The 24913-nt window shown below is 44.6% G+C and overlaps 3 protein-coding genes across 3 annotated transcripts; 1 reads left to right on the plus strand and 2 right to left on the minus strand.

Annotated features, from left to right (window-relative positions):
- Positions 2157-4893, minus strand: LOC8059918 (L-type lectin-domain containing receptor kinase IV.1). The gene has a single exon (XM_002461368.2). It carries the CDS (start codon positions 4646-4648, stop codon positions 2543-2545), a length of 2106 nt encoding a protein of 701 aa, XP_002461413.2. The 5' UTR covers positions 4649-4893; the 3' UTR covers positions 2157-2542.
- On the minus strand, positions 5784-8316 carry LOC8059919 (L-type lectin-domain containing receptor kinase IV.1). Its single transcript, XM_021454100.1, has one exon. It carries the CDS (start codon positions 8061-8063, stop codon positions 5916-5918), a length of 2148 nt encoding a protein of 715 aa, XP_021309775.1. The 5' UTR covers positions 8064-8316; the 3' UTR covers positions 5784-5915.
- On the plus strand, positions 10418-14302 carry LOC8059920 (serine carboxypeptidase 2). The gene is made up of 7 exons (XM_002459268.2): positions 10418-10845; positions 10957-11145; positions 11291-11670; positions 12612-12742; positions 12842-12937; positions 13595-13700; positions 13906-14302. The coding sequence occupies exons 1-7, from the start codon at positions 10467-10469 to the stop codon at positions 14059-14061; spliced, it is 1437 nt and encodes a 478-aa protein (XP_002459313.1). The 5' UTR covers positions 10418-10466; the 3' UTR covers positions 14062-14302.

Consider the following 24913-nt stretch of genomic DNA (forward strand, 5'->3'; position numbering starts at 1 on the left):
GGCACACGACAAGTAGTGAAATGTGAAATCAAGCAATGCTTTTGTTCTGCATTTTTCTTCATAGCTCTGAAAAATAGGACGCGCATGGCATGGACCTTGGACGGTAGGTATAGCAAGTTAGCAATTCATCCAGAACTAACTCATGTAATGCCAAAAAAACAAATTTGGAAAACAAAGATGTGCATGTGACAGACAGTGGGCCACAATATCTTAATTCGTGTGTCTTTATTCACTTGGCAAATAAGTCGTGGCTGAAAGTATTGTTCACTGATTTGTTGTGAGAGAAAAATACTATTGAATGACTAGCAAATTTGGCACATAAGCTCAAGCGAACAGGCTGGTCCAATCAATTCAGCACCCATGAAATTTGGCTTTTGAAGTTCAGCACCGAAAAAGAGCTTGGACCCATGGAATTTGGCTTTTGAAGTTCAGCACCGAACTGCCCAAATAGGTCCAATCAGTTACACACCCACTACTGGGTGAATTGGGCTGGTCCAGCAATTTAAAGCCCATGTAATCCTATTGCCCGATGTTGTATTGACATTTTTAGAGGAACTCAGGAATTTCACTTTTGTATGGCACCCTAAGGCCATTGACTGAAAAAGTACGGTATGTTTTAAGAAGCTTTGACGGTCTTTGGACTTTGGAGGCAACAATAATGAACAATCGAACACCTGCCCAAGCATGGGTGGAAGTGGAATGTGCCTAATAGGAATTGTTTCTTGATGCTCTTTTATTCATTATTAACCTCAAAGAAAACTAATATATTATTTTTTCTAATAAAAGAAGCTTTTATTAAAACCTCAAAATCAATATATCAAGACTCCAAGCCCCTTCCCTGGTCCGTGCTGTCGGCTCGCGCCGGAGGGGGCGCTCGGTCCGCGATGCGTTGCTGAACGGCCGCTGGAGGCACGACGTCACCGGCGCGCGTACCATGGCCGTCATCTCCGAGTTCGCCGCTGTTCGGGACATCTGTCTGTCAGTCGTGCTTCACTCAGGTGTGCCCGACCAGTTCATCTGGAAGTGGACAGCAGACGGGGAATACTCCGCGGCCTCGGCGTACCGCGCCTTCTTCTTTGGTTCCACGGAGCTCGCTGGCGCCAGGGAACTGTGGGCTGCGCCAGTCCCCCCCCCCCCCCCCCCAAGGTCAGGTTCTTCTTGTGGTTGGCGCTCCGTGGCAGGCTCTGGACGGCAGCGAGAAGGATGCGCCACGGTCTGCAATCCAGCGCGGACTGCGCCCTGTGCGGCCAAGCTGAGGAGACAGTTGATCATCTGCTCTCCTCCTGTGTCTTCACCAGAGAAGTTTGGTTCCGCACCCTTCAAAGAGCCAACATGCAGCAGCTCGCGCCCGGGCCAGACGCGCGTCTCGGTCTCTGGTGGATCCAGGCAAGACCGTCAGTGCCCGCGGCTCTTCGGCGTGCTTTTGACGGCATGGTTTTGCTGGTGTCTTGGGAACTCTGGAAGGAACGAAACCGCAGAACCTTCGACGGAGCCAACGAATCGACCACCCAGGTGCTGCTTCGAATTCGGTTCGAGGCCGAGGCCTACATCTCGGCCGGCTTCAGCAAGCTAGCGCCGCTTTTCGCGTTGCTCGCGTAGTGGACTTCTAGCGTCCGTTCTCCCTCTTCTGTAGCGCCAACTAGTTTGTACTTAGTTTTCTCCTACAGCTGCACCGTTCTAGCCGGTGATTTGTGTTCGTGTGGCCTGTTGTAACCCAGTGCATCTCGCTCTCGGTTCCTCAGGAGTGTTTTGAACCTTTCCTTCTTAAAGCAATACGAGCCTGCGGCACGTTTTCGAAAAAAAAACTTCGGTCCTCAACCTAACAGGTGGCACACAACCAACAAAAGAGCTGAAATCTAACACATTCTAGTGATATCAATTCATAAAGTAGACCGCCACCCATACCTGACAAAAAAAATCCTTACCCATATTAACGGGATTCACTTTCCAAATGAGTTGGTTAATGTTTGGGATATCAATATATACCAACTGTTTATTAGCAATGCGAAGCAACAAATTGTTCCATGCTACTAACTTAAGGACCTATGAAGATAACTTTGAAACAAATTATAATCTTTCAAAGAAAATTTTGACCCTTTTTGCCCCTCTATGATAGCTGCAGGATATCTCCGCCATCAAGGTTACCCATAATCCAATTGGTTATGAGCCCTTACAAGCATTTCAGAGTAAATAATATAATTAGTACAATTGTTTTGAGTACAATCCCTCTAGGCTAAATCAAATAGGAATACAAAGTTCTAAGCATTGCAATGAAGCATGGTGAACTTCCATTCTCCCAGACACAATCAACATATATGCTCAGGAGGACACAATCAATGACTATAGTAAATAACAAAAATGTGCTATTCAAACAAAATGACCATCCGACACTATTCAACCTAAAGTATAGGGCAAAAAGAAAATACCTCATAGAAATATGTACCTGGCTGCTAATCAAATACTCACTTCCTACCTGATCTATTGTAAATAACTAATTAATAAATAAACGCCCTTTCCCATGAAAACTCCAAAGGTTAGAACATCATCTCCCTCCTGATAGGTCAGATATAGCTCCGAAGCTCATCATTGATGATGGAGGACATGACACAATATATGGATCCAATCCCTTATTTTGCAACATGGCTAGCATGTTGAAGCTCAGTTGTGTCGATGCCAACTCTGGAACCGGTGAGTCTCCATCGAGGTAATCCATTACCTTTTGCATGCTTGGCCTTGCACTTCCAGAAGGGTGTGAGCAGAGCAGTCCAAGCTTCAGTACAAGGTACACTTCTTCAGCGTTATAGTTTCCTTTCAGCCTTGTATCCACCGTGGCAAGGAGAGTTCCATTGTGCCAATGGTCAAGTACCCAATCAACCAACAAAAGTTGGTCGCCTTGTTCATCATCCTTGATAGGTCTTTGTCCACATGTGACCTCAAGAAGGAACGTACCAAAAGCGAAAACATCTGTAAGAGGTGATGCCTTGCCTGTGCGTACTAGCTCTGGAGCAAGGTAACCCATGGTGCCAACCATATGTGTAGTTTGGGGATCAGTACCATGGTCATATAACCTCGCGAGGCCAAAGTCACCAAGCCGTCCATTCATTTCTTTATCAAGGAGTACATTGCTTGCCTTTACATCACGATGAATGACAACTTTTTCCCACTTCTCATGAAGGTACAACAAACCAGATGCAACACCTCTGATGATATGCATCCTTTGAGCCCAATCCAACACTGGCTTTGCTTCTTCATAATGCAAATATTTATCAAGGCTACCATTAGACATGTAGTCATAGACCAAAAGGAGTTCGCCTTTCCTCCGACAATATCCAAGTAACTGCACAAGATTGCGGTGTCGGATGCGGCCGATACTAACAACCTCAGCAACAAACTCCTTCATTCCTTGCCTTGACTCATGTGACACTCTCTTCACAGCCACCTCCAGTTTAGACTTTGGAAGCACTCCTCTATACACCCTACCAAACCCACCTTGTCCAAGAAGATGTTTGTCCTTGAATCCATCAGTTCCATTGAACAAATCCTTGTACGAGAACCGGTGCGGTCCGAAATCGACCTCCCAATCTTCCCGTAGCTCGGCATACCTCATTCTCCTTCTCACAAGCATAACCACAAGAGTCCCTAGAGTGACAATGAACAATGCAGTGGCAATAGGCAGCAAGATCTCCAGGACCTTGGATCGGGGCTTCGGGCCGAGCCGAGGTAGCTTTGGCAGCTTAGCGACATCGATCGCCGGTGCAGGTCCATCCATGGCGAAGCTCCAGCCAAGAATGTAGTGCCGAGAATTGATTGGGCCAGTTGCAGAAGAGAAGCCAACGTATGACGGCTCAGCTAGCACGTCGGAGAGGTTGTAGCGTGTGGTAACAAGAGGCCTTACTGGTTTGGAAACGCCAACCGGAGCGATGGTGACGTCGACGCGCGCTTCCTCCCCGTCGTACTCCACCCACGCCTGCATCACCTCGCCGGCGATCAGGTCCATGCCATGGAAGCTCCCGTTGTTGGCGTCGTCGTAGTACCCCGCCGGGTGCGCCTCCACGGAGCGGAGGCCGTTGACGTCGACGCCGACGTGGTTGTTGTTCACGTCCTGGAACTCGACGTTCTGCATGGTGTCGATCTCGGCGGCGAAGAAGCGGTTGGTGGCGTTGCCGTTGTCGTCGATGTTGGCGAGGCCCATGTACTGCGCGGCCAGCGCCGAGGAGAAGTCCGTGCCGGACGCTACCGTGAAGGCGATGCCATGGCAGCTGAGCCCCGGGTACGTGGTCTGGATGGCGAACGCGAAGGAAGCCGAGAAGGAGCGCACCGTTCCGCCACCGGGCGACGACGGCGTGCGGAGGCGCACGGGCGCCGGGTGGAACGCGTGGCCCTTGAGCTGGACCGTTCCGTTGGTGAGCTCCAGGATGCCGTCCGCCGTGATGGTCGCCGTGCCGTCTAGGGTGAGGTTGGCGCCGGTGAAGCCCGAGAAGACGAACTGGTCCTGGTTGGCTGCGGCGTCGGCGGCAGCACTGACAGTGACAGCCGTGGCAGGGTTCAGGCAGTGGAAGAGAAGGACGGTGAGAAAGGAGATGACACCTTTGTGAGCCATGTCCTCTCTGAAGAGACTGGAGAGTGACTGAACTGCGCCGAGAGCCATGGCTTGGCTGCTAGTTAGTATATGTGTTACCCTGACGCATTAGGACCTGCAATTGCTAATCCATTGTTGTCTGAAGTCTGAACATGAGTTGCTGCTTGCTTGGTTCTGGAAGCTGAGATTCAATTTTCTTGTTGTGTCCATTTCGTCTACCAGTTTTTTTTTTTTTTGAAAGAACAGGGGAGGGACACAAGGAGCCCCTACTGGATTTCGTCTACCAGTCGTTGGTCAGAGAAGGCGATACATCAACAAGAGCATTTCCTGACACATCATCAGCAATTGCCGTAAGCCATCGCTAGCAGTTCGTACAAATATAAGTGTTGCTTGTGGCGTCCAAGTCTTCTGTGACTAGTTTTTCCATGTATATGAACAAATGGGATAAGAACACATCGTATTTCTGACGTCTGTGTTCTTAACTTCCTAGCCGCCGTTCCCTCAAATAAAAACTTCCTAGCCGCCATTGACTTCTTCACTCATTTCAGTTTACTATGAGCCCACATGTATTGACACGCAAGAATGATTCTGCATACCTCAGAATTATCATATAGCACACCATTCTACTGGTGCTGGTCTTATCTAGTAGTATAGTCTTGAAATCTAGTTCTTTTTTTCTAAAAAAAAATTATTTCCACACAGATTAGTCCAAGATTCCAACTCACGCGTGTTAAGGACTGATACTGAAATGCCTTGTTCAACTTAGTAGGCTATGTGGCCAGGATAACACATATATTGTTTTCGCTTATAGTAATCATGTCGCTGACATAATTGTGATGTTTTTTTTGAAGAGTCTGATTGTGATGTTCTCCTTTTCCAGAGAAAAAACATGGTCCACTGCTTTAATCATATGGACATTATGATTCCACACACGGGGAAACTAGTGAAGGAAGACTACTCTTTTTTATCTCCGTCCACGAAAGGGTACAATTATCATTTTCAAGGAACACAAATGATTTGAAGTTTGATCAAAGTTATATAAAAATGTACTAACATTTATAATATAAAATAAGTAGAATATTAAATAACTTCTGAAATACATTTTTGTACTAAACCTAATTGAAGACATAAATGTTAATATTATCTACTATAAATTTAGTTCAAGTTAAGCTAGTAGACTTGTACAAATCTTTAGTTGCATTCTTTCTTGAGCGGAGGGAGTATAAGTTTATAACACAAGAGTAATCTTTTCCATACATACTTCAACTTTTTTCAAGGGATTGTTAATCATGGAATTCAGCTCATTTACATCAAAGGTTATGAAATAGAAGGCAGCTCATGTTATCACTTCTCCTGAAGGGCTGGACATGGTGGTCATGGTGACCATGGACGAGGGGTAAGACATGACATACGAGTCGAACCCTTCGTTCTGCATCAGCGCAAGGGATTCAAAGCTCCGGTGTGTCGGCGCCAACTCCGGTACTGGTATGTCTCCGCTAAGGTACTTGGAGACTTGCCGCATGCTTGGTCTCACGCTGGACAACGGGTGAGAGCATAGCAACCCTATCTTGAGAGCCAGAGATGCCTCATCAATGTTGTAGCTTCCATGGAGCCTAGCATCCACAGTATCAGTCAGTGATCCATGGTGCCAATGCTCAACAACCCAATCAACCAACAAGAGCTGGTCACCGTTGGAGCTCTGCCTGATGGGCCTCTGGCCACAGGTGACTTCAAGAACGAACATGCCGAAGGCGAAAACATCCGACAAAGGCGTCGCCTTGCTGCTGCGGCCAAGCTCGGGAGCAAGGTACCCTATGGTACCAACCACATGAGTTGTATGTGGATCAGTACCATGGTCATACAACCTTGCAAGGCCGAAGTCACCAAGCCGTCCTTCCATGTCATTATCAAGCAGCACATTGCTCGCCTTGATATCGCGGTGGATGATTACTTTCTCCCACTCTTCATGGAGATAGAGCAGCCCGGACGCGATCCCCTTGATGATCCGGAACCTCTGATCCCAATTCAGAATTGGCATGTCATGGTTTTGGTCACCACCATACAAGTGTTTGTCAAGGCTTCCATTCGACATGTACTCGTAGACCAGGAGGAGTTCACCTTTTCGCCTGCAGTAACCTAGTAACTGCACAAGGTTGCGGTGCTGTAGGCGGCCAATGCTAACAACCTCTGCTATGAACTCCTTCATCCCTTGCTTGGAGTCATGTGACACCTTCTTGACGGCGATCTCCATTTTCGACACCGGAAGCACTCCCTTGTACACCCTCCCAAACCCTCCAACACCAAGAAGGTTCTTGTTCTTGAACCCTTCTGTTGCATTGAACAAGTCCTTGTACGAAAACCGGTGTGGCCCAAACTCGACCTCCCAATCTTCTCGCACCTCGGTGTACCGCAGCCGCCTCCGCACCAGGAGAACGGCAATGGCACCCACGGCCAAGATGACTGCTGCCGTGGCTACCGGCGGGATGATCTCTGCCAGTTTGGCACGGTGCTTGGGGCCAAAGCGAGGCAGCTTTGGCAGCTTGGCGATGTCGATGGCCGGGGCAGGTCCGTCCATGGCGAAGCTCCAACCGAGAACGTAGTGCCGCGAGTTGAACGAGCCTGTCGCCGACGAGAAGCCGACGCGAGCGACGTCGGTGAGCACCGTGGAGAGGTCGTAGGCGGTGGAGAGCAGCGGCCTGCTGGGTTTGGCCATTCTCAGGGGAGCCATGGTCACGTCGACACGTTTCTGCTCGCCGTCGTAGTCCACCCACACCTGCATCGCCTCGCCGCTCGCGAGCGTCAGGTTGCGGAACACGCCGCGGCCGGCGTCGTCGTCGTAGTAGCCGGCGCTGGTCGAGGAGACGGAGACGAGGCTGTTGACGTCGACGCCGACGTGGTTGCCGTTGATGTCGCGGAACTCGTTGTTCTGGTCGGTGTCGAGCTCCACGCCGAAGAGGTGGTCGGCGGGGTCGCCGTTGGTGCTGCCGTTGACGAGGCCGATGTACTGGCTCGGGAACGCGGCGGCGAGGTCGTAGCTGGCCGGCGCGACGAAGAGGACGATCCCGTGGCCGCAGGCGTCCGCGTCCGGGCAGAGGATGCCGAACACGAAGGACGCCGAGAAGGACCGCGCTGTGGCCGTGCCGTTGCTCGCCTCACGGAAACGGAGCTCGGCTGGGTGCATGGCGTGCGCCTTCTGCCGGAGCGTGCCGTTGGTGAGCTCCAGCAGGCCCGACGGCGTGACCACGGCGGCGCCGTCGAGGGTGACGTTGGCGCCCGCGAAGCCGGAGTAGACGAACTGGTCGGCGGCGCTGCCGGCCGACGCGCCGCCTGCCTCGACGCCGAATGCGAGGACGATGCACAAGGAGACGCTAAGCAGTTTCGTTCTTGCAACCGTGAGGCGTGGACGAGGACGACAACGACATAGCTTCGTGCTGCGCAGAGGAGGAAGGAAGTGACGACGCCATTGGTGATGCTTGGCTTGCATTATTGCTTACTGCAAAGAAACTGTGCCAAAACACATGAGCTGAGGATCGGATATACACTGGGATTGGATATTGCTCACGCAAAACATGAGCTAGTGTGTGAAAGGCAACGGAGAAGAGGAGCAGAATGCAGTTGCCTGGGTCTTGGTTAGGTTGTGCAGCTGAATTGACTGTTTTTTTTGGAAGCCCTGAATTGACTGCTCTGCTAGAGTTGGATTTCAGATCGAGGACAATCATGTGTGATGGGGTAGAATTAACTAAGACCAAACATGGAGGAGTACCTGTTTCAGAGTTTAAACCGTTTGGGAAGGCAAGGACGACTTCGTGCGGGACTTGCAGAAATTTCACAACCAAAACCAACACCAGATTCCTCGTGACATGCTAGAAAAAAATAAGATAAATTATAAAAATTCTCACGATCATATCTTATCTTACTACTGCTACTCCAGCGGAGATTTTAGATTAATTCTTACTAGACGTGGTAGAAAAAAATGAATCCTAGAACTTTATCTCACCATAACTCATTAGAGCTTCCATGCTAATTCTTATCGGATAGTACGCTATAAAAAAAGATAATTCCTAAAAGAAGTTTCTCAATAATCAGAAACAACCGGAGCCTCCATAGTAATATTCATCATACGCTAGAAAAAAAATAAATTTTAGCGCACAACAATTAAAAGCATCTTGCCTTTACCAAGATTCTGAACATCGTCATCGATAACAGTCATTGGATCTATTCTGTTTTATTAAAAAATTATCTACCTCTATCATTGTAAAAAATACATAAAGTAACCCCCTCTAATTTTACATCTAAATTACCCATTTGTACCAATAAGATAAATCAAAATCAATTCAAAATAACCCCCTCTAATTTTGTAACTTGGTACAGTTGCCTAAGCATCAATTATCTTGTAAACAGCCTTAATAGCTAGCGCAACTACCTCCTCGCCTGTAACTATGCTACTCCCTCATAACTGGAGGCTTTTTGAATGAAATTTGGTGGGGAAGCTCTCTTCCTATTTATGTTAAAAAAACACCTAAATACATCTATTGACACGGGCTGACATGGAGTACCAGACCCATGTATGCCGGACTACGTGGTCCATCGGCGCCTACATCCAATGTCTTCTTGAGAGTCTCGTGTTGATGGTCCATCTGCACCTACATCCTTTTCAGGAATGCATTCAGATCGCTGATCTGCTCCTCCATTGCTTGCATCTTATCAATTCTGCTATGTGGTTTGATACTGAGGTCAAAGAAGATAATCGGGTGGCTCCGTCAGACTTTATTGCTCGCCAATGAGAAGAACTCGTCGAGTGTGGGCCGAGGATTTACAACTCTGAATATCAAATTGTGACAAACCACAATGTTAATGGCTACATGGGATTGTACTTTGGGGTTCTGTATTAGGTAGCATGGGCGGATCTATATTAAGTACTATGGCTGCCTCGTGCGAAATTAAAAATATAGTAGAAAAGGTCAAATTTTTACTATATTTGCACTCTCGTATCACATATGCTTGCACCAATAAAGCAAGATGTACCCCTTAGAGCAAGTATTATAGTGGGCTGTAAGTTGACTAAATGCTGAGGTAGAGGAAAGAAGGGAGAAGAGAGAGGAGAAGCAAATTGTAAGCTTACAGCCAGCTTAGGCACAAGAATCAAAAAACTTTGTGAGAGAGATAAGTGTGTTATATATTAATAGTGAATAGCTAAGTATTATATAGGTGGGCTAGGAGAAGTGTGCAAGAAATCTTACAGCCAGCAAGTAGACTGTATTATTAAACATGTTCTTAGAAATTGCTCTAGCTCTGCCACTACGACGAATTCACGGATATTAGAGTAGGATGCTAAGTCTCCTACGCATTTGTTCAGCTGGATTGGGCTTGTTCACTCTCTGGGCCCGAAGAATTTTGACCGCCTTGCTTCCGGCCTGCAAGTGGCCTGCTCCTCTTCTTCCCTGCCTTGCCGGCCTTGCTTTGTTGTCTTTAGTTTCAGCATCGCCCATCGTCAGGATCCTGACACGAACACACGCCTATAGTCCTATAAGAATGTACTTATACAATAGTAAATCAGCAAACTTTAATGAAATTCCAACTTTGCAAGCACGGTACAATTCATTTTCTTCTTTTGGAGTCGGGGTAGCTAGGTTACCTGGGCGATACGGTACCTTCTTTGACGTACGACGTCACCATCTCTGTCCTGTACTTCTTGTCGTAGTCAAAATTTCTGGAATAATAAACTGAAATAAATTATGAAAATAAGATAACATCAGGGAGAGCGTGCGGTCCAAACGAGACAGTGACATCTATCAACTCCTCTGCTTAGACTAGCTCATTACAAATTGGAATGCATTGTCGTCTCTCTGTAATCATCCAACAGTTGTACGTGCACGAGCTGAGCACGATGATGACCGGTGGTCTCCCTCTACCTCCAGCAGTAGTGCTCCTTCTTCTTCTTCCCGTGTTGCTTGCATTGGCATGGCGAGCCACCGCCGCCGCCTCCGCCGCCGGAGACCGCATCGGGCGGCTGCCGGGGCAGCCGGCCGTGGACTTCCCGATGTACTCGGGGTACGTGGCGGTGGACGAGGGCGCCGGCGGGCGGGCGCTCTTCTACTGGCTCCAGGAGGTGCCGCCGGAGGCGCAGCCGGCGCCGCTGGTGCTGTGGCTGAACGGCGGGCCGGGGTGCTCGTCGGTGGCGTACGGCGCCTCCGAGGAGCTCGGCGCGTTCCGCATCCGGCCTGACGGCGCCACGCTATTCCTCAACGAGGACCGATGGAACACAGGTATATATATACCGTTGTTGCCGTACGTACGTAGCTTTGTTGATTATACTCTGATGATGATGATCGAGATTGATCATTTTTGTGCGTGTCGTCGTTGATGCGTCGCTGCAGCGGCGAACATCTTGTTCCTGGACTCGCCGGCCGGCGTGGGGTTCTCCTACACCAACACCAGCTCCGAGCTTTACACCAACGGCGACAACAAAACAGCCCACGATTCCTACACTTTCCTGGTGAAATGGTTCCAGAGGTTCCCGCAGTACAAGTACCGCGATTTCTACATTGCCGGAGAGAGCTACGGAGGTTAAGTAATCATCAGTAGTAATAAACATGCATGCACGTGCTTTAATTATTTTTCTACTGCAATAGTAAATGACATTATATATATATATATATATATATAAACTGAATAAAATCGATCGATCGGCACGTACGTACGCATGTGCAGGGCACTACGTGCCGCAGCTGTCGCAGGTCGTGTACCAGAACAACGCCGGCGTCGCGAAACCCATCATAAACTTGAAAGGATTCATGGTGGGCAACGCGGTGATCAACGACCACACGGACTACGCCGGCATGTTCGAGTCGTGGTGGAACCACGGGCTCATCTCCGACGACACGTACGGGCAGCTCAAGGCCTCCTGCGGCAGCAACGACTCCATCATCCACCCGTCGCCGGCGTGCAACACGGCGACGGACGTGGCCGCGGTGGAGCAGGGGGACATCGACATGTACAGCATCTACACGCCCCTCTGCGGCCAGACGTCGTCGTCGTCGACCAAGAGATCATCCCAGTCGTCGCCGTTGATAGGCCGCCACTATCACCACGTACGTGAGTTGTGTGATGAGTAGCTAATCAGTGTGTGTATATATATTATTCTACACTAGGAGAAGTACAGTATCATTCAGACCACGAAATAGTAAACAAATACTGAAACACGAGTACTAAATAATACTGAATTCTATTCAGTATAACAGTTTAGTGTATAATAGTATTTTATATCTAAAGTATAGAAATATATATATATATATATATATATATATATATATATATATATATATATATATATATATATATATATATATATATATATATACAAGTGCTATTATACACCCTAGATGTAGAATACTATTCTACACCAAACTGTTATACTGAGCAAAATTCAGTATCATTCAGTATTCATGTTTCAGTATTATTCAGTATTTTGTGGTCCTAGGTGGTTGGACATGATGATACTTAACACTCTCCAGTACTGTTTCGTATTTTTGTACTCAATTTTGACTTGTGGTGTAGAATATATATATATATATATATATATATATATATATATATATATATATATATATATATATATATATATATATATATATATATAGGAAGAGTATACTCTGTAGCTAGCTACAAAATATGTTATTCTGTAGCCACCTCCATTTAGGATAATTTTATATACTAATTTACGATAGTTGGGTTACTATAACACATCGAGATATTTACCGTAATGTTATAGTAAACCACTTAGTAAAGTACTATAATCTTATAAATTAATATAGTAATTATCGTAACTCAAAGTGGCCACAAAATAAGTTATTTTGTAGCCAGCTATGGAGTAATAGTTATATATATATATATATATATATATATATATATATATATATATATATATATATATATATATATATAAAAGAGAGTATATACTCATATATATTATTTTATTGCCGTTTTTGCCAAATATATAGATCATTATTACATATAGATTATCTATATGCAGCCATGGAGGATGGGGGGATCGTATGACCCGTGCACCGAGAGCCACTCGACGGTTTACTACAACCGGCCGGAGGTGCAGAGGGCTCTCCACGCCAACCTCACCGGAATAAACTATCCATGGGCGACCTGCAGGTTCGTCGTCAGTGCGTCTATGTGTGGCAAATTAAGTGTTTCAGCTTCATTTTGAATCCTGCAGCTTCATTTGAATAATCCTGCTCCATGAAACTTCAGTGATTTAATCAACACCAACTGGGGAGATTCGCCAAAGTCCATGCTTCCTATATACAAAGAGCTTATCGCAGCTGGCCTAAGGATATGGGTCTTCAGGTCAGTTATCGTTGCAGCTAGCGTTTTTCTTTCCTTTTTTTTTTTAAAAAAAAAGGGCAGCAGGAGAGAGCTACCGATTATATTTGTTACAGATATCGTGACACACTTTGCTGCAATGATCGGATCGGACGGAATCATTGACTGAAGAAGTAGGCATATAGGTCGTGCATTGCGTCAGCTAGCTGCATAACATTCCGCTGTGTGGACCCGTCGTCGTTTTCATGAATAGCAGAAAGTCCTTCTCATGAAAGTTGTCTCTTGCTCCAACTTCAAGCTCGTCGCAACTGTGACTTGTTTTCATCATGTGTCCTGTCATCAAGAAGAATAATTGCAACAAGAAAAAAGTTGGAAAATGAAACACAACTGCATGCATTTGAATTCAACTACTACTCAACACAATTTTCTTTGCTTGGACATGGATATAGCCTCTATTCCAGTAGGGATGGAATAGACCACACACACGCACAACTATTTAGGACAGGAAGTCACACAACGATGTGATGACGGGGAAGCCTGCCTGCCTGCCTGCATTATGAATTTGTTCATTTTTCAAAACTCTGCATGCATGCATGTTCCACAACGACTGAAGGAGTACTGAAATTTCAAAGTCATCTTCAACTGATAGAATGATTGATCTCTTGTTTATTTCGCATGCAGTGGAGACACGGACGCAGTAATCCCCTTAACATCAACAAGATACTCCGTTGATGCTCTTGGCCTCCCAACTACCACTAGCTGGTACCCGTGGTATGATAAGAAACAGGTCAGCTTCATTCCACGCAACTCAACCGGCCTTCCTCATATGAACCTCATGACCGATGTACATACATGCATCTCTGAATTCTAGTTTCTAGCTAGTCACATTTCACGTCAATATGCAAATTACTCTAGTATTCACACATCCTACAAGTCGATCTACTACAACTGTTAATCTGTGCTAATAGTCATTTGTGATTGAATTTAAATAGGTTGGTGGATGGAGTCAAGTGTACGAGGGCCTGACCTTGGTGACCGTCCGAGGCGCAGGGCACGAGGTTCCCCTCCACCGCCCGCGGCAAGCACTCATACTGTTCCAACAATTCTTGAAGGGGGAACCCATGCCGAAAAATGGAACCGTGGCATAGTGTTATCTTTGATTTTTATTTGCATATACTATAATGTGAAATAACACAACATTAAATTGTTGTGTGCTATACATAGCACATTCAAGTAGTTATCTCTTCCCAATGCATATGTATATTGTACACAAGTTAAAATTGAAGAACAAGAACAACGGCACACATGTATATTGATTCTCTTTGAGGTGTTAAATGTAAAAATGACTGCCATGTTGGCATGTCACGTAAGCAAAGTATGTATTGCTCACGAAGCGGTATGACCTAGGATGAACCAAAATTCAACAGAAGGTATCTAAAAATATATTTTTGAGAGTCCGTCACTAGTACAAAAGTGCTCAAAGCCAGCGGTGGAATATAACTTTTACAGACAGTTTTAATTAAAAAACGCCTGTGGAAAAAAATTGGCTTATCCGACTACAAAACCGTCTGTGAAAATCAATTTTTACAGGCGGTTTTTCTAACAAAACCGCCTGTAGAAATCATGTATTTCTACAGGCGGTTTCTTAAGAAATCCGCCTGTAGAAATAATTTGAACTTGAATTTTTTGAGCTTTTCAAATGACCTCGTTTGAAAAAACCGTCAAAATGAAAGTTGTAGATCTTGAAAAGTTATGAAACTTTGTAGTTGATAATTTTTGAATTTGAAATCATCTTGTCATTGAAAACTACGTTTGAATTTTTCAAATTTGAAATTCAAATTTTGTAAATGACCTCGGATGAAGGAACTACCAATATAAAAGTTGTAGATCTTAAAAAGTTGTAAAACTTTGTAGTTGACGACTTTTTCATTTGAATCCGTTTAGGGCCTCAAATAATCAATTTATGCTTGGTTTATGATAGTATGTGGGGAACTAAACTCTAATCCGAACACAATTAAGTGATAGGTGGAGTGGTAGAGGAGGGTACACGCGAGGGCGAGGTCTCAGGTTCGAATCCCGCCGACCGCGTAGCACGCGATTCTACGCGAAAAAATGCGCGACGGAGACGGGCGGGCGGATAGCAAATGAGCCTTCCCAGTTACCCGTCTGTGGAAAAATTTATTTCCACAGGCCATCAAACACAAGGAGTTCGCCAAACCGCCTGTAAAAAGAGGTTACGAACCGCGTGTCTGTTAAGCGACAGAATCTTACAAGTTTGAAGGCCGTTGATGCATTTAATTCATCACGCATATGCCGCCTCTGCTGCATGGCACAAAACGCCCAAGTCCTCGCACTTAAGTTTTACAGACGGCTCTCATTTTTAATATTAGCTGACTATATTTTTTCAGATAAAGAATAGAAAGTCTCTATCCAACTTCATTCACCCTAAACTAGATGAACTCAGGTTAAATTATTACAAAGTTTTACAACCAAGGCATGGCACTTGCCATAGACCAACATGACTGTAACACCCAAAATTTGAATTTCAATTAATAGGATTTAATTTGAATTATTTAAGAATTTTAGTGAGCATTTAATGTAGCAAATAAATAATTTTTGTGAAAATTAAAATTTATCATAAGTTTAGTAATATGATTTTGTGCATTCATGCTGAGACATATTTTATTTTGTGTTGGTTGTTTTTGGTTAGAAATAAATTGTGCTTTCAAAATTCTATTTGGAGAATGTTTTGGAAAAGAAACCAGAAAAGAAAAGAAAAAAAAAGGGGGAAAGCCTCCCTGGAATCTGGCCCAGCTTTCCCCTCCTCCCTCTTTGCGTTCGGCCCAGTCGCGCTCAGCCGGCCCGCGCGCGCCTCCCCTTCTCAACTGACAGCCAGCGCCACTCCCCTCTCTTCCTTTCACTGATCTGTGGAGCCCACGCGGCAGCGCCCTCCCCTTCCTTTCCCTTTCTTCTTCGTCGAGACCGAGTAGGATACGAAAACACCGGAAGCCAATCCCTGATTTCTCGGGAGTTTATCGCACGCCAAGGCACCCAATAAAAGCCTTGCCGACCTATTCGCGTTCTCCTTTAGCATCCGCAGCACCCGAAGAACCCTAGCGACCTCTGTTGATGTTTTTTTGATCTCGGCAAGCACTGCAGGAGCCGCCGCCCGCTCTCTCGCGCCGCCCGCATTCCTTGAGCCGTTCCCGACCACCAAACGCGCCTAGGTGAGCTCGCGACCTCCTCCTCTATCTCCCCATGTTCTCGCTTCTCAATTTGGTGCTCGGAAACGAGAAGCCAGACGTCGCCGGCGAACTTCCGGCCATGGAGCCACCGTGAAGCTCCTGGGCGCCGCCGGTGCTCCTCCCTCCCTCATCCAGATCGAATCCAAGCCACTAGAATCTAATCTAACGGCCGAAACGAGTTGATACCCCTTCATCTGAATTTTTTCTAAAGAGCCCCTGCTCTTTTTAAGTATAAACCCGCAGTCCAAAAACGGGTTTCACAGAGTACGCTTTCTCTTTTCAAAAACGTATTTCCCCTCGGTTTAAATAGAGTACGCTTTCGGTTATTTACAAGTTTGCCACTAAAATGGTTTTGGTCATAAAATATTCATTATAACTCCGTTTTTGTCCATTCAAATTCCGTTGGATTCGTATTTACGATCTCTACATGTTAGAAATATTAGTTTACTGTTTTGAAACTTGTTAATTCTGCAGTAGCATTTAATTAATTATTTCTTTATAGGAAATCTTAGAAAATTCATATCTTTCACGTTTTAATTCCGATTTTCGTGAACTTTACGTTTGTGTGATCGTAGCGCTGCGTAGAATATTTTGATAAACTTTTATATTTGTTTTACCACTGTTTGGTGTAATGTTCTAATTATACCTTGTTTGCTTTGTGTATGATTGTCTCCATTGGATTGCGTGTTGTTGATTGATGTTTGGGAATAGACGGTGAGCTGTACGTTGGTGATCAAGACCAAGCTTTTGAAGACCAGCGGGCTCAGGAGAGCTTTGGTCAAGGCAAGTATAACTTGGGATCATCCTTGTTACCTATTCACTATTAACTACATATATAAATCATATGCATGCTATCACCTTGTCGACCTTAGCAAAATCATAGATGATTGTTACCTGGATTCCTTGTTACCTACTTGATATGCATTTGGTGTAGATGTGCTAGTGCTTGATATAATCCATGATCGTGTAAGGTGATTAATAGCTATGCAATGAACGTTAAAAGATGACAAATAACTATATGAGATCTTGTCTGTAAGTGATCACCGGGACAACAGTGCAACCATGAGGGCTATAATGGCTCTGGCTTTAGCTCAGTATGAAGACATTTTCTAGCTTGTTAGAGGTTACCCGAAAGGGCGGAGGGGCTGAACCGTTTTGGGTATAGTGTGGCCTCTGTCTGTATGAGTATAGGCTGCGAGTCATTGTGCCATCGGAAGGGGGGCTCTATATCTGCGCGCAAAGGAAACCTTGCGGCCCTAACTTGTTAGACGAACTTTTGAAAGGCTTCATAGTGATCCCTGCCGACCTCCCTAGGAAGGAGGTTAAGAGATTAGCTACCTCGGGCGAAAGGGTAAATCATGACTCATGGGTAAAGATGTACAACCTCTGCAGAGTGTAAAACTGGTATACTAGCCGTGCTCACGGTTATGAGCGGCCTTGGGGGTTCTTGCTGCGCCGACGATGAGCTTATTAAGTTGTTATGTTCATTTGATTATCGTTTATGCTATGGGTTAATTATGCTTACACTCGATCATGTGATTAACGGATTATTTCTTCTACCTTGACATTTGCTATTTAACTCTGAACATGCTACCCACCATTAAAAGCTAAATGCAGTTAAACCAGTATCAGCTTTTTGAGCCTCATGAACCCCTGGTTATACTTGTTGAGTACGATATGTGCTCACTCTTGCAATTTCCCAACACCTCAGGTTATGATAATGAAGATGACTGGAGTGAGGATTATCGTTACGAGTACTAGGTTTGGAGTCAACCAGTCAACAGTGTCCCTGTGTGGAGCTTCCGTCGAGAGCGTTGTTTACTTTATGCTATCATTTTTGTATGAGACTATGTGATTCAATATATAGTCCGCTATGTAATAAACACTGCAATGGTACATTTGAGATTTGTCTACTTATGTGTGCGACTGTTTCTGGGGCACATATGAGTCTTTTAGGCATCCTATTTTGTTCTTAAAATATGGGTGTGACAAATTGGTATCAAAGCTTTGTTGACTGTCGGACGCAAGCCTAGTTAGAAATTGGCCGTCATAAGGTTTTGAAATGGCTATAAAATCCTTGTTCTATAAACCTTGATATTTTCTTCTACACTATATCCTATTCATCTTCACCTTGTTGCTTATCTTAAAGACTTGTTCTCATCCCTACTCCTTGCTTTGAATATGCTTTTAGAACCTTCTCTTACCACCTGCTTACATAGTTGAAAGAGAATTTTAGGAATCTTTGCCCTTAATAGGAAGAGAACGATAGTACCGCAAGTTGAGTTAATGCTTAAAATGTGAACCTTTGATGCTTGGTTTGGTTTGTTATTATGCTTATGCTTGATTTGGATCTTTGTAATGAGTGCAATGATCTTGTGGATTTCCTCTACAATTTCATTTAGTTTATAGGCTTAAGACATAAGGATTAATGAACTAAATAGTTGGGGTTGGTTAAAATTCTGTTTCTGTCCTTTGCTGTTTTATGGAGCAGTCTGCAATGAATCTGGTACATCTCAAAATCTGTTCATGCAATGTCCATCAAATTTTTCTGGGAACAAGTAGACTTCCATATCTTTCCAATGCCGCAAGAATGACCATATCATCGATTATGAGCTGAGAGTTATGACTGTTTCAAGTTGAGGTTTCTGCGCAGTCTGGAATTCTGTAACAGTTTCGGTTGTACCCAGTTTTTGGTTAACCTCACATTGGAATCTGGTAATATGATCTAAATGAAAGTTGTAGACAATTTCTTTATCTTTCCAACGGTGTACAGCATGTATCCTTTTGAATTCTGGAACTCGAGATATTACTGATTTTCTGATCTGCTGATGTTGGATGTTACCCAGAAAATTTCAGATTCGGTTAACTCTTGTAATTGTCATGTTGGACATTACTAAGATGTGTTTATATACCTTGGAATGCAGATGGCAGCAAGGGGAAGAGGCAGAGGCAGAGGCCGTGGCAATAGTGACAATGCCCCAATTACTGTGGAGGAACTTATGCAAACTCAGAATCAGATGATGCACGTCTTCATGCAACACCTACAACAACAACCTCCACCAACACCACCACTTGTTCATATGAGAGATAAGCGGGGGGAATTCATGAAGGGAAGACCTCCGGTATTTACACACTCAGCTGATCCCATGGAGGCAGATGATTGGTTACGTGCTGTGGAGAGGCAGCTGAACATAGCACAGTGCAATGACTTGGAGAAGGTGTTGTATGCTTCTGGACAGCTTCAAGGTGCAGCCCAAACATGGCGGGAGTCATATCAAGCTGCTCGTCCCAACAATGCTCCTCCTGTCACTTGGTTAGAATTTTGCAGAGACTTCCGAGCACGACACATCAATGAAGGAATGATGGAGCTCAAGCAGGAAGAGTTCAGATCTCTTAGGATGGGTTCTATGTCTGTGGCTGAGTATCATGACATGTTTGAGCAGTTGGCTCGCTATGCTCCAAACGAAGTCAGAGAGGATGTTGACAAACAACGTCTCTTCATGAAAGGTCTTTACTATGAACTCAGATTGCAACTGGCTGGAAATACCTACCCTACATTCCAGGCTCTGGTGAACCGTGCTATTGTGTTGGATAACATGCGTAAAGGTCAAGATAAGAAGAGAAGAATGTTAGCCCAAGGTTCTGGAGGCAACAACCGCCAACGTTTCAATTCTCAGCAGGGCGATCAACAGAGGTACCATGGACCAGTTAGTCAAGGGGATCGCAACCAACAATCTCAGCGTAATCCTAATCAACAACAGAGTGGACAACAGACTTCTCGCTCGGGAAATTCAAATGCCACCTCTATGAAGAGAAGTGCTTCCAATACCCCTACTAGGTGTTTTCGCTGTGGGAAAGAAGGTCATATGTCATATGATTGCCCGGAGAGATTCAACCAGCGGAACAACAATCAAAAGTCTAATTCTCATGGAGCAAAGGTGAACCATGTGGCTGCAGAGACAGTACAAGAGGGACCAGAGATTATGATGGGTACGTTCAGTATCAACTCTATTCCCGCTACAGTTTTATTTGATTCTGGAGCTTCGCATACATTCATATCACAAGCATTTGTTAGAGTTCATAGCATACCACTAGTTGCCATGAAAACCCATATGCTAGTAAACTCACCGGGAGGGACGATACCAGTTTCATATTGTTGCCCCTCAGCAAGTCTTTCTTTAAGGGGGGTAGATTTCCCGGTTAGTCCCATGGTTATGAGAACCTCAGGCATAGATGTGATTTTGGGTTTGGATTGGATGAAGGAATATGCTACGGAAATTAAGTGCAAGGAGAAAGTAGTAGTTGTGACCACACCCAAGGGAGAGAGAATCAGTGTGGACGTAGCAGTACAAACTCCACCCACAGCCACAGTGAATCATTTAGAGGATGATGGTGTTGATCTTCAGGACTATGAAGGGAATAAATTTCTAAGTGACTTTTCAGAAAAACCACGAGGTATGCTACCTAACCAGAGATGTTGAGATTGCTAGTACAATGGAATTGGTATTTAGAGGTAGAAGCGACTTGAGAAGGAGAAGATGTTTGGAGAGAATTAAATCCGCAGTTGTTTGTTTATGCACTGCTCAATCTCGAGGACGAGATTCCTTTAAGGGGGGTAGAGTTTGTAACACCCAAAATTTGAATTTCAATTAATAGGATTTAATTTGAATTATTTAAGAATTTTAGTGAGCATTTAATGTAGCAAATAAATAATTTTTGTGAAAATTAAAATTTATCATAAGTTTAGTAATATGATTTTGTGCATTCATGCTGAGACATATTTTATTTTGTGTTGGTTGTTTTTGGTTAGAAATAAATTGTGCTTTCAAAATTCTATTTGGAGAATGTTTTGGAAAAGAAACCAGAAAAGAAAAGAAAAAAAAGGGGGGAAAGCCTCCCTGGAATCTGGCCCAGCTTTCCCCTCCTCCCTCTTTGCGTTCGGCCCAGTCGCGCTCAGCCGGCCCGCGCGCGCCTCCCCTTCTCAACTGACAGCCAGCGCCACTCCCCTCTCTTCCTTTCACTGATCTGTGGAGCCCACGCGGCAGCGCCCTCCCCTTCCTTTCCCTTTCTTCTTCGTCGAGACCGAGTAGGATACGAAAACACCGGAAGCCAATCCCTGATTTCTCGGGAGTTTATCGCACGCCAAGGCACCCAATAAAAGCCTTGCCGACCTATTCGCGTTCTCCTTTAGCATCCGCAGCACCCGAAGAACCCTAGCGACCTCTGTTGATGTTTTTTTGGATCTCGGCAAGCACTGCAGGAGCCGCCGCCCGCTCTCTCGCGCCGCCCGCATTCCTTGAGCCGTTCCCGACCACCAAACGCGCCTAGGTGAGCTCGCGACCTCCTCCTCTATCTCCCCATGTTCTCGCTTCTCAATTTGGTGCTCGGAAACGAGAAGCCAGACGTCGCCGGCGAACTTCCGGCCATGGAGCCACCGTGAAGCTCCTGGGCGCCGCCGGTGCTCCTCCCTCCCTCATCCAGATCGAATCCAAGCCACTAGAATCTAATCTAACGGCCGAAACGAGTTGATACCCCTTCATCTGAATTTTTTCTAAAGAGCCCCTGCTCTTTTTAAGTATAAACCCGCAGTCCAAAAACGGGTTTCACAGAGTACGCTTTCTCTTTTCAAAAACGTATTTCCCCTCGGTTTAAATAGAGTACGCTTTCGGTTATTTACAAGTTTGCCACTAAAATGGTTTTGGTCATAAAATATTCATTATAACTCCGTTTTTGTCCATTCAAATTCCGTTGGATTCGTATTTACGATCTCTACATGTTAGAAATATTAGTTTACTGTTTTGAAACTTGTTAATTCTGCAGTAGCATTTAATTAATTATTTCTTTATAGGAAATCTTAGAAAATTCATATCTTTCACGTTTTAATTCCGATTTTCGTGAACTTTACGTTTGTGTGATCGTAGCGCTGCGTAGAATATTTTGATAAACTTTTATATTTGTTTTACCACTGTTTGGTGTAATGTTCTAATTATACCTTGTTTGCTTTGTGTATGATTGTCTCCATTGGATTGCGTGTTGTTGATTGATGTTTGGGAATAGACGGTGAGCTGTACGTTGGTGATCAAGACCAAGCTTTTGAAGACCAGCGGGCTCAGGAGAGCTTTGGTCAAGGCAAGTATAACTTGGGATCATCCTTGTTACCTATTCACTATTAACTACATATATAAATCATATGCATGCTATCACCTTGTCGACCTTAGCAAAATCATAGATGATTGTTACCTGGATTCCTTGTTACCTACTTGATATGCATTTGGTGTAGATGTGCTAGTGCTTGATATAATCCATGATCGTGTAAGGTGATTAATAGCTATGCAATGAACGTTAAAAGATGACAAATAACTATATGAGATCTTGTCTGTAAGTGATCACCGGGACAACAGTGCAACCATGAGGGCTATAATGGCTCTGGCTTTAGCTCAGTATGAAGACCTTTTCTAGCTTGTTAGAGGTTACCCGAAAGGGCGGAGGGGCTGAACCGTTTTGGGTATAGTGTGGCCTCTGTCTGTATGAGTATAGGCTGCGAGTCATTGTGCCATCGGAAGGGGGGCTCTATATCTGCGCGCAAAGGAAACCTTGCGGCCCTAACTTGTTAGACGAACTTTTGAAAGGCTTCATAGTGATCCCTGCCGACCTCCCTAGGAAGGAGGTTAAGAGATTAGCTACCTCGGGCGAAAGGGTAAATCATGACTCATGGGTAAAGATGTACAACCTCTGCAGAGTGTAAAACTGGTATACTAGCCGTGCTCACGGTTATGAGCGGCCTTGGGGGTTCTTGCTGCGCCGACGATGAGCTTATTAAGTTGTTATGTTCATTTGATTATCGTTTATGCTATGGGTTAATTATGCTTACACTCGATCATGTGATTAACGGATTATTTCTTCTACCTTGACATTTGCTATTTAACTCTGAACATGCTACCCACCATTAAAAGCTAAATGCAGTTAAACCAGTATCAGCTTTTTGAGCCTCATGAACCCCTGGTTATACTTGTTGAGTACGATATGTGCTCACTCTTGCAATTTCCCAACACCTCAGGTTATGATAATGAAGATGACTGGAGTGAGGATTATCGTTACGAGTACTAGGTTTGGAGTCAACCAGTCAACAGTGTCCCTGTGTGGAGCTTCCGTCGAGAGCGTTGTTTACTTTATGCTATCATTTTTGTATGAGACTATGTGATTCAATATATAGTCCGCTATGTAATAAACACTGCAATGGTACATTTGAGATTTGTCTACTTATGTGTGCGACTGTTTCTGGGGCACATATGAGTCTTTTAGGCATCCTATTTTGTTCTTAAAATATGGGTGTGACAATGACCGTAGTCGTGAGCAAACCAAAGACACAAAGACTAACTGCAGAAAAAACTCACTCAAAGATCAAAACGAAGAAATTCTAAAAGCAGATGACCAGCCAAAAGATAACACGCCCCATTAACGAAACTAGTGAGTCCCTCTGAATAGTACCTACAAAAAAATTTTAGGTCTTCAATTATCAAAAACAATTTTATTTCTTGATATCCACAGTGACTAACATAATGCGGCGGCTACAGTCAATAAGTGCATCTCTCTTTTTGACCAATGATTAAAAAAAATTATTAACATCAGTGGGTTGAGCAATGTCCAGAACCATGTGTATTGCTGAAACCATTTTCGATAATTTTTGTAAAAAAAAAAAACCATTTTCGATCATTACTTTTTCTAGTGTCGCCATCTCGATCCGACATCACCGTCGCTTGTGTCTTGGGGAACTTCACGAAGCCCACACCGTACATCGAGTACTCCGGCACCGGTACCAGCACTGCACTGGTGTCTACTACCGACCATCGTTCTTCTTCCACTTGTTACACTACTGAATCAGCACTGCACTGGTGTCTACTCCTCCTCTCTCCTAGCATCCTATCCTATCGATCTAGCCTCTCACACATCGTTCTCTCATTTAATCAGTGCCCTATCTACTACTAAAGTAGTAGTTGAAAATCCCAATCACCACATGTTAATCCCCACATGTATTCCTGTCAATCAAAGCATCAAGGGGCTAATCATAGTATCCAACTCCTCCCTCGATGAGGGTCATCAAGAGGCAGCCGGACAGCATATCAGCCCAGGCCCGACGGTTGACGCGGCCCAAGCACAGCGGCATTATATTGCAACGTACAGCCCACGATGCCCAGCAGCACACTCCACACTGGCTTTTGAGCCTGGACTCTCTGCTACTGATTTTCAGCGCTTCTCCACACTGGCTGTGGCCAGCAGGGTCTAAGAACGTGACATTTCACCTTCCTCCAAAAAATCTAACAAGGACAAGCACCGAAGCTAGGCACCATGGATCATCAGCAGGTAATAGTACTTTATCATACCCAATCTGTTCTTACTACATACTCAGAACTTTTTTATGTACATTAACTCCTAATATTCTTTTATGAAGTTAATTAGCGATCCGTGTTTTCTTTATGAAGTCAAAGATCAAAGATTAGCATGTTGCGTTTTCTTTAGTTCACTTTTTTTTTTTTTGTAAACACATCTAAATCAATTAGTAATCATGATTCCCTGTTCACAGTATATTGCAGAAATTTTACAAGCCACAATGTATGTAAATCACGTCTGATTCTTCTACATCCTATTCCTCTTAGGCCTTGTTTAGTTCCCAAAAATTTTGCAAAATTTTTCAGATTCCCCGTCACATCGAATCTTTAGACGTATGTATAGAGTATTAAATATAGATAAAAATAAA

This window comes from Sorghum bicolor, chromosome 2 (genome assembly GCF_000003195.3).
Source record: "Sorghum bicolor cultivar BTx623 chromosome 2, Sorghum_bicolor_NCBIv3, whole genome shotgun sequence".
NCBI classification, from domain to species: Eukaryota; Viridiplantae; Streptophyta; class Magnoliopsida; order Poales; family Poaceae; genus Sorghum; species Sorghum bicolor.